Below are 10,672 nucleotides of genomic sequence, written 5' to 3'. Positions count from 1 at the left end.
TGCAGTTATAGAATAAAGAAACGGATTATTGTGACACTACAAACGAATGCCCGTTGTTTTACTGACCGCTCCTACCAAGGTGGTGATATGTTGTTTTGTTTTTTTTCACAATTCTGCTAAATAAAGAAAAATATATAACTTATAATTTGGTTTTCTGTCACACACTATCAGTCAGTCCAGGACAAGGCAGTCCTGACGTTGGCTCTTGGTAACACAAGTTTCATAGTAAAACACAAGAAACTGAAAACCTCTATTTGTGTCACTACAGGTCACAAATTTGCTTCTCTCGACAAAGCTAAAGGGACACAACCTGAACTCAGAAGTTCCGTCAGCTGTTCATGTGCTGTCTGTGAGTCAAACAGACGATTTGCTCTGATTGACGTCTGCTGGTGTCGTTCTTCTGAATGAACTGAAACCATCTGCAAAAAAACGGCATCATACTTTGGGACACTCCCTGGATATTGAAAGGACATTGTGCTGTTGGCATAGTGACGCTCCAGAGGGATCTCAATTTACAGGTCTCCCTCCAGAGGAACTCTGAGGGGTCGCCACCAAAAGGAACATGTGCTAGAAGTTATACATCTATCCTAAACAACTGGTCGGCTTTGACTCTAGAAGATGAACAATGAGGATGAATTCTACGACGCCGTCACAGGTGTGTGTGTGTGTGTTTCTGTCTCTGTCTCTGTGTCTCTGTCTTAATGTGCTGGCTTCTATTGGATGAAGTTATTTCACGGTCTAAAGATCTAAGAAAAGCCAAAACGTTGCAGCAGTTTGTACAGATTTTTCTGTGCAAGTTAAAAAAAGCAAGTTCTTCCTCAGTGAGACAAATCCCTCATGCTGTTAGTAGATCATATGCCCAAGTGATATACTCTATATTATGTTTGTTAGGATCTTATTTTGTAATCAGTTTTGCCTCAAGAGGCTGTCAGCCCTAATTAGATGGTCTGTTTTGTTTGTCTCCATCATAGAATCATAATACCATCCAATGGAACCTAACCTGCCTTAGTCTGATGAAATGTTCAATAATTCAGAGGTCTGCTTGCGAAAGTGATCAGTAATGTCAACAACACCCTGTATTACAGATGTTAATATTTAACCATTTAACTGTTAATCGACAAAAATAATTTTGATCAATTAATACTCTTAACACTTAAACAGCGTTAAAGTACGGTAATTAAAAAACCTTTGAAGGTTGCTTATTACTGAAAGCTATTTTTCTCTGCTCAAAGTCGGAAAAAATCTTTAGTACATTTTTTTCAATTCAATTTTATTTATATAGCCCCAAATCATTACAACAGTTATCTTCCAATGCTTTTCATAGAATAGCAGGTCTAGATTGTACATGGTAATGAAAATGATGATCAGCCGTCCTGCACACAGATTACGCCAGGCAGATGGACATCTGCCAACCTTGCAGGTGGATGTGGTGGAGACAAGCTCTGACACATACGCTCCGTGGACAGCTGTGAAATTTTGTCGGACACGCATGCGGTTCTAGGAAAGTGGCTGTATGTGTCCACGGCAATGTACGCAACATTGTAATAACATTACCTAAATTAGCATCTGTATGATTGTGTTTACATTTCAATGTTTTTGTATTGTATTTGCAAAAATACAGAAATAGACATTTCAATTTGAGTGACAAACTGATGAATTGCAGTGTAAAACTTTTATTTTATTGGAACTAGCAGAGAAGAGCTGGAGTAAGGGTATCGGTTGGGGAAATTGGTCCAAAATCTGCACTTAGCATTCTTATAGCCGTCTTGAGTAAGGTTGTTAGAGTTTTTCTCGAAACCCTCACCCATTTTCTCAAAACTGTAAACACGAAACCAAATTTTCAAACTATATTCACAAAACACCTGACTGTGCTGAAAAAAATCAAATGATGCTTTCAGATCATTCACACAGCCAGTCAATAACTAAACACTACAGTGCACTCATTAGACATTACCTCAAAAATTTGAGAAAACAGTGTCCAGGGCATGTTACAGAATTTATTTTATTTTATTTCAAATGGTAAACACACTTTGCAATGAAAACAAAATGTATATCACAACTTGTACTGTGAATATCTTGTACACTGCAAGTAGTGCAAGTAATACAATATTGTATGTCTGTATATCACATAGGCACGTGTAGAACAATACAGTAGTCCAACTGCAAAAGGCCAAAGAAAAGGAAATGAAAAGCACATGACAGTACACCAAAATATATTGTGAAACCACAATATCAAAGTCAGTAAAAGATTACATGTAGTTCTGCCTCAGCATCATGTCTGTGCTCTCTGAACAATGACAACTGTGTTGTAGTTGGGTTTAACTTTTGTTGCCCGTGGTAACGCTTTTGCAACACAATTGCATCACCTTGTAAAATGTGGGTTTAGTAAGTGAGAATGTGTTTAAGATTTCGCCAAAAGAGTGATTTTATTTGACAAATGGGGTTTGGCCATTGAGCATTTGGTTGAGAAAATGGGATTTAGCGTTTTAGCAATTCAGAAAAACGGTAAATGAATCTTGATTTGAATCTTTGAATTGTATTTATGATTAATTGGTTTCAGATTTCTGCTACTGTGGAGAGATCAGACAAGCAGTCATGCTAATGTTATAGTTGCCATTAGGTGTCTGATATCCATGCATTAGCTAATTATAAATTATAGAGTTGCTGGGTTGCTTTGAGTCACGAGGATGTTATACATTAGTTCTGTGTCCCTCTGTGTCTTCATGGTTCTATTTACTATGAGAGGTGTGGCTTGACTAGCAATCCAGGGGACTGACTTGACAGACTGTGGAGAGATGAGCTTTGAACAGATGCATTATGTTTGGAGACCGTTTGATTCTTCTAATGTTTTTGAAACTTACTTAAACACTCAGAAGTTGGAGTGACTTCACTCATTCTGAGAAATGCAGACTTGTGTTGTTATTCAAAGCCGTATAGCGGTTTGAGCAACAATGAATCCTGGGATATAATTATGAGAAACAAGAGCATGTAAACACCATGGATGTTGGAGCCATTGGACATTTTACTGTGGTAGAAACATTATAGTTACCAGCCTTTTGTGTCTATTCAGTAGTTTGATTGTCCATGCTGGATTGAAGGGCAGGTCAAATAAGGGTGGTGTTCTCTGTGAGCAATTATTAGCATCATTGTTTTTGTACCTTTACTGCCAGTTCTGTCCTTGTTTGATGATGTTACGCGTCCATGTTGACGCACAGTCATTGGTTATTATGTCTTATGCAGGTTGTTGTTTCCATGCAGCTATAAATAAAATGTGTTTGTGTGCGTCTCCCCACCTGTCTTTGTGTCATTATGATCATCTTACTAATCTGAGACAGATGCAGACGAGGGAAGATGTATTATTCATTGGTACAAATGCACAGGGTTAGCTGTGATCAGCACCAGGTGTTTTCCGGCTTGGCTTTATATATCTAGTTTTTTTTTCCTCATTGGACCTCCAATTTTAAATATACTGTAGGTATACTTAAATTTAATAAAAATGTCATACATTTTCTTGCTGATTTGTTTTTCAGAATACATTTACATGTCGAATTGTTGAAAGCAAGACTAAATTAGCTTTCATCACTGAGTACTGGTCGCTTTATGGCAGCTACAGAGGCTTAGAGGATATTGTCAAATTATTGTATGTGTTTATTACAAATGTACAGAGATTTGCAGCAGTTGGCAGAATTGCAAGTTAGTACACTTTTTTACATTACCTTTTATTATATGTTTGCAAACATGAATAACAATTGCAGACCCCTCATTTAACTATTAAGACCAATTTATGGTCCTGGGTTAAATCATACTTATGTACCATGGGTACAAACAAGGTATGTGACAATACGGACCGTACGCCGTAGCCTGACTTTCTTTTACTTAAAAAAAAAAAAAGTAATCTCATGTCGCGGTGATACACACCTCAATAACTGTGATCATCAGTAATAATATTCTATGTATTCATATGCATGGCCTTTGCGTTACGTTTATATCTAAAAGGGCCTACCTGATATGGTAAGAATACACACCTGGTACCTTTTGATGTACTACTGACAGCTGAGTAGGCATGTTTAATAAATAAATTAAACAATTTAGTCTATTTTAAGCTGTTAAGGCCCCACCTCGCATTCACCGCAATTCCACCCTGCAGCAATTAAATATTCAAATTCCATGTTCATGTTCTGGCTACTATCCAGGTGTAGGTCAACACCAGCACATTTTTTTGTGAACAATTACTGCTGAATCCTAAACACCACACCGTCTAAAAAAAACTGTAAGTGTGTCTATTTATGACTGGTGTGGTTTTGCAGTGAGGAAGTCTTGTGATCTCTCGCTCTAATTTTTAGTTATGTAGTTTTTTGTGTTTTGTCTGTTATCTGTTCATGCTTTGAATGTAGATTTTTTTCACACTGCATGATATTGTCAGGTATATAGTGTTTATTTTATTTCCAACGTTTTACTGCAACTAATGCAATTATTCAAATAAGGTACCATGGTTCCATATGGCTACACCGTGACAGTTTATATGCATTCAACCATTATTTAGCCTGGCATATATTATTTCCATGAATTAAAAGATTTTTTAAAGTGACACACAAGTTAGTCAGCTTAACCAGTTACAGGCAATCAATAAAATTTGCCAGTCAAACACAAGCGGGAAGTTCCTGATGCAAAACAGTATGCAAATGTCTTGCATTATCTGTGACTGTTTAATGTTGCAAACAAAATATAAATATTTGACCCCACATCAACTGCCAGAAAAGTCATAGAGCCCAGTGTGTCTCTATGTATTTTTTCTGTTGCTTTTTAGTACAATGGGGAATGGGCAGGTATTTTACACAGAACATCGGTGGTTGCAAGATTTGTTACTGTAACCGCACGTCACATTTTCTCTCCCACAGGCCTGGATTCGGACGAGTCGTATGAAGGGGTGTCAGAGGCCAGTTACAAAGATGCGGTGGTGTTTGACGGCAGCAGTCAGAAGAACAACGGATCGGTGCCACAGGAGAATGGCGTCAAGAAACACAGGTACCGCTGCATTCCTGCACCACATTCCATCTGCATTGTCTCCAGAAACTATTTGAAGCCTCCCACTGAAACCAGTACCAGTAATGTGTTGGGCAGGGTCAGAACTCTTACTCATTAAGTTAAATGGTTTTTTTTGGACCAGCTGTATTTCTTCTGGTTTTTGAATAAAAAAAGCTGCCATTTTTACAGGCAAATTAATTGGAAGCTGTAAGTAAGCTAAAATTTTTTGTTGTTGTTTTGTAAAATATAGCTTACTCATGGGATTTAGACTGTTGGTATAAGCCTGCCATCTGACGCATATTTCACACCGCATTCTCCTCCTTTTATGTTATCTGCGTGATACTGTTTTCAAAATCTATATCGCTACAAGAAACAACAAAAACCTCAGAGCTAGCACTCTACATGCTGAAAATGGCAAGTTTTGTAAAGATTTAAACGGTGCAATAGGCTGCCTTTGTTCTTTCAGTTAATAGTTGTAAAAAATGTTTGTGGGGATTTAGACATTTTAATCCCAGGGCTCACCTCCCCACATGCAAATGTTCCACTAAAAACAAGTTTCCTCCTAACATCTGGGGCTTGGTGCTGCCCAAGAAGATTGTGATTGGTTTAAAGAAATACAAACAAGCCAGAACTTTTCTCCGCCTATACCAGAATGATAATGTACAGAACAATGGGTTCAGCCAGACCTTTTTTCAGTGTGGACACAGCGATGTGATAGGTCTGGCAAGACTAGTGTACATATGATAATCTTTATCACATGCAAAGAAAGGCTCACTGGTGTTGTACAGTAAATGCAGGGTTCTCAGGGAAGGGGATATCCTGCTAAATACTATTTTTTGTTTACTTATTCTGCTTGTGCATTGTTCTAGCTGTGGAATACGATCATGCCTCTACTAGATATAGCATAAAAGAAACGAGAAAACAAAATTGCTTTAAGTGTGGTACTAACTTTGTTGACTCATAAATAAAAGTATCTGACTTATACTGCCAAATACTTTTATGTAATTGCAGTGATAACAGAGTGGAAAATTACCACTTCTACTAGAAGCACTCTAGGAAAGTGTGCTTTAATGTTTTCATATAAAGAAATCTAGGGTCTGTCATAGGCCTGCTCAATTAATAGTTAGAAAATCGTAATCTCGAATCGCGCAGTTCAGTTTAAATTTTTAAAAAACTTCTCATTTAATTTTACAAGCCAACTGCATCACAAACACTACTACTTTCTTTTCTGAGTCTTAAACATTGACTGTATAAAATAGGTTTTAAGTGCTCCCAAGCGCAGCGATGCTTTCCTTTCTTTTCAATGAGGCCTCTATTGGCGGTTTTCCACTGCATGGTATCTACTTGACTCGCCTCGGCTCTACTCGCCTTTTTTGGTTTTCCATTACGAAAAAAAGTCCCTGGGACCTGCTACCAGGTACTTTTTTTAGTACTACCTCAGTCGAGGTTCCAAGCGAGCCGAGGCGATACCAAAAGGTGACGTGAAAACCTGCAGACCGCTGGTTGGTCGGATCACTACGTTGTTAGCAAACAAGAGTGCGGAGTGTGTTTCCAGAACAAACGGGACATTTAAAACAAATCTAGCCGGACACCGACAGATTATCTACTCTCAGCACTATTCTCACTTTTCAACTGTTCGGGCTACTAGCGGCTTCATGTCTTTTCCAATATTGCACACTGTTACTTTAAAAAAACAAGACAATATATATATAAGAAAAGTTTTTATTTAGCTTTTCAAGTAGCACATCAAACCCTCCCGTACTTCCCGGTCTTCTTCCTCTGCCCCCTGTGACAGTGTCCCCGCCGGCTCTGCTGGCCCAGATGCATCCCAGTCGTTGTCATAAGCCTCTCCGTGACTCATAAAGATTATACGAAGCCCAGTAGTCAAAACCAGAGAGCTCACGGTCGGACATCGCCCACCGGACTGTCTGCGGCGGTGACTTTACAAAGCGTGAATGTCTGAAACACAAACAGTACACAGCACATGTTGGTGTGTAATCATGGTTGCTAAAGTTCATGTACTATATAGCGTCTAGTAAATACTGACTGCGACGCTGAACACATGCAAATGTTAGCTAACGTTACCAGGAAACTTAACTTACCCATTTGGTCGGCGAACAACCGTATGTCGACGTCTGAACTCCGTCAGAATTCCAAACTCCCGTTTTTTTACGGTGATTTTGTTGCTTCCTTCAGCTTCTTTTGAAACAAAACATCTTCTGGCGCGGCGAGTATGCGACGTGTTGTGTGGAATCGCGCTGAAAATTACGTCATCACGCATTGCTATGGTGACCAGCCACGCTGAGGCTGTACTCAATCTGCAATGGAAAACGGAAGAATGAATGGGCGAGCCGAGGCGAGCCGTTACCAGCAGTGGAAAAACGCCATAAGTTTACAGGCTGGTTAGAATGGATAACATGTATGATACAGTTATTTCTTATTTTCTTTCATTTCAGGACATCATTACCTGCGGCCATGTTTTCTAGAAACACTATCAATGTCTGGAGCATCCTGAAGAAATGCATTGGACTGGTAAGGGCCTGCCAATTTCCAGACGCAATTTAAATGCTGCTTTTTGTACATCCAGTTTTCTTTTATTTTAAACTTCTACTCTATGTCAAACTTGATTGTTTGAGATGTTTAATGATTAAGTCACACTGTCTCAGACTAGTAGACAGTAGTACCTATTATTGCACTTGTTTATTACATTAACAGTTGTCTTTCTATTTGTCAGCAAGCACAATCTTGCACCCGGCGTAGCGCAAAGCCCCCTTGCAAGTGTCTTTGCTAGTTTAGGACCGAGGCAGTTGTCAGTTTCCCGTCCTGCGCCCACATCGTTTATATAGGAAATACACCCGTCTGTGTTCCCATGGGCGTGCTGGTCTTACAGGGAGGTGTGTTCAGGTGCGTTCAAGTGCATTCTTGGCGTATTGCTATCTTAAGGCAGCGGAAAGTGATCGCCCCAATGGACGAAGTCAATAACGCAGCATGTCATTGTTATTTTTACAGCGCATTAATAAAATGCCCCTGCACTCACCGCGCACATAATGCTTGCTACGCACACAGGGAACACGCAGTAGCACACAAACATGCAAAAGATTAAAAATAAAAATATTACTATGTGAAATAGTATTATTGTAATAATAATACTATTTACACATTACACATAAATGTATATGGAATACTTCTTTGGACAGAAGATTGAGAGATGACAGAAAGTCTCTCTGTACGCTTAGATTGTTAAAATAGGGCCGGTGGGTCCGGGATGGAGAGCTTTTAAGACATTCTAATTATTTGGAATATGTACGGTTTAGTCAGGGTCAAATCTAAAAATACAGACTTCATTGTTTGCTTTTCACAGGAACTCTCTAAGATCACAATGCCCATCGTCTTCAACGAGCCTCTGAGCTTCCTGCAGAGGATTTCAGAATACATGGAACACACTTACCTCATCAACAGAGCCTGCTCGATGTCCAACTCCATAGAACGCATGCAGGTCAGACACACACACACACACACACACACACACACACGCACACGCAAGTAAAGTGATAGCATTAGTGCATCTCCTTTAGTTATCACAGCTAGCTGTATCTTTTTTACTGTATCTGTATGCAAGTTTTGATATTCTTTTATGAGCACTAACCACATTCTGACACACTTGTTTTTTTTCTTAAAGTACATATAATATTTCACTATACAGTCCAATAAATAATGTAAGCAAAGGGAGCCCCACAAATAAATAAAGTGTTTGATGAGAAAGGTACAGCAATCAGGGCTTGATAAGTTAACCTAAATTAGTTTATTTCACTTGCATGTTTGACTCCGACATGCTCAGTTAATAGCAATCAGTGAATGGAAACCATTGCACTGGTGGTGTAATAAAACCAAAAGGGTTATTTCATTTGGCATGGTGGCCCGCACTATAACCAATGATCTCCAGTGTATTTGATCAATCGACCCACCTTGCATGAGAACCCTTACACACAACAAACACACTTAATGTATAAGCACAGCTGCAAAGGATTGATACAGTGTGAGAATGTTCAACGCACATAAAAATAGAAATGCACACACACGCACGCATATGAACATTGTCATGACTCACACAATCACTAACAGGATCTGTAAATTGTCTTCAGGCAGTAGCTGCTTTTGCCGTGTCAGCAGTTGCGTCTCAGTGGGACAGAACTGGAAAACCCTTTAACCCTCTGCTGGGAGAGACCTATGAACTCACCAGGTACTCACACACACAGACACACACGGTGGAGAAAATTGTTTCAGAAACTAAGACAAAAATCACGATTCTTACATTATTCACAATTTTTTCCGACACCCCTACCCTGCATGGTGTGGCATGTGCTGTATCCACTCCGATAACAAGGTGCTCCGGGGTTACCCAGTTGTAACAATTTGCTGATCTTCCCTCTTCTCCACTGCCTTCTACAGAGAGGATCAGGGTTTTCGGCTGGTGTCGGAGCAGGTATCCCATCATCCCCCAGTCAGTGCCTTCCATGCAGAGAGTCTGGTCGGGGACTTTGTCTTCCACGGTTCCATCTACCCCAAACTCAAGTTCTGGGGCAAGAGCGTTGAGGCTGAGCCTAAGGGAACCATCACTCTAGAGCTACTCAAGTGAGTCCAAAAGCAACACTGGTGAAAACGTTTGTGTGTGTGTGGTAATATCACAGTTTTCTGATCCAAAATCAGTTCCTCATCTTCGCTTTTTTTTTCCTCTTTCTAATATTCTGCCTCCCCCTCTTTCTGTTTAATCCCCTCTGTCATTCTTTCATGTTATCTTCTTTCTTTCTTTCTTTCTTTCTTTCTGTCTTTCTTTCTTTCTTATCCTCTCCAGGCACAACGAGGGGTACACATGGAGTAACCCTTTCTGCTGTGTACACAATATCATCCTTGGCAAACTATGGATAGAGCAATATGGCACAGTGGAAATAGTCAACCACAGGTAAACCGATACATGGAGAATGTAGCTTGTGATGTCCATTTATTTCCTGTTAAAGCATGTCATTTATAAGCATAACTGACATGGTAAACCAGTGGCAACCCAGACACAATGTTTTATAATTAGACACAATAATATAGAAAAAAAAAAGTCATGTAAATAAAAACAGATGTCGATGATTTGCAAAAGCTTTTCAACCTATATTCAGTTGAATACACTACAAAGACAAGATATTTATATTTAGTGTTTGGAAACTTAGGACACTAATTGTTGAAGCAACAAACTGTCTTAACTGACAATGGTTTTCCGAAGTGTTCCTGAGCCCACGTGGTAATATCCTTTACATAATGATGTTGGTTTTTAATGCAGTGTCGCCTGAGGGATCAAAGGTCACAGGCATTCAATGATGGTTTTCGACCTTTGACCTTATGTCCAGATTCTCTGGATCTTTTGATGATATTATCAACTGTAGATGATGAAATCCCTAAATTCCTTGCAATTCTACATTGAGAAACGTTCTTAATCTATTGGACTATAAGCTCACGCGGTTGTTGACAAAGTGGTGAAGCTCGCCCCATCCTTGCTTGTGAATGACTGAGCCTTTTGGGGATGCTCCTTTTATACCCAATCATGACACTCACCTCTTTCCAGTTAATCTGTTAACTTGTGGAATGTTCCAAACGGGTTTTT

The 10,672-nt window shown here is 39.4% G+C and overlaps 1 protein-coding gene across 3 annotated transcripts in view; it reads left to right on the top strand.

The window, feature by feature from the left end:
- Positions 1–10,672, top strand: part of LOC116692009 (oxysterol-binding protein-related protein 2) — a 32,275-nt gene that overhangs the window by 15,060 nt on the left and 6,543 nt on the right. For all 3 annotated transcript variants that reach the window (XM_032519969.1, XM_032519971.1, XM_032519972.1), the window contains exons 2-8: positions 269–655; positions 4,899–5,025; positions 7,482–7,557; positions 8,387–8,521; positions 9,168–9,265; positions 9,475–9,657; positions 9,878–9,985. In XM_032519969.1, coding sequence (XP_032375860.1) covers positions 619–655; positions 4,899–5,025; positions 7,482–7,557; positions 8,387–8,521; positions 9,168–9,265; positions 9,475–9,657; positions 9,878–9,985 — 764 coding nt within the window. In that variant the 5' untranslated portion in view covers positions 269–618. The remainder of the gene's footprint in view (positions 1–268; positions 656–4,898; positions 5,026–7,481; positions 7,558–8,386; positions 8,522–9,167; positions 9,266–9,474; positions 9,658–9,877; positions 9,986–10,672) is intronic.

The sequence above is a fragment of the Etheostoma spectabile genome, chromosome 7 (genome assembly GCF_008692095.1).
Source record: "Etheostoma spectabile isolate EspeVRDwgs_2016 chromosome 7, UIUC_Espe_1.0, whole genome shotgun sequence".
NCBI classification, from domain to species: domain Eukaryota; kingdom Metazoa; phylum Chordata; class Actinopteri; order Perciformes; family Percidae; genus Etheostoma; species Etheostoma spectabile.
The sequence above is the reverse complement of the archived record's forward strand: the minus strand, read 5'-3'. Positions and strand labels throughout refer to the sequence as shown.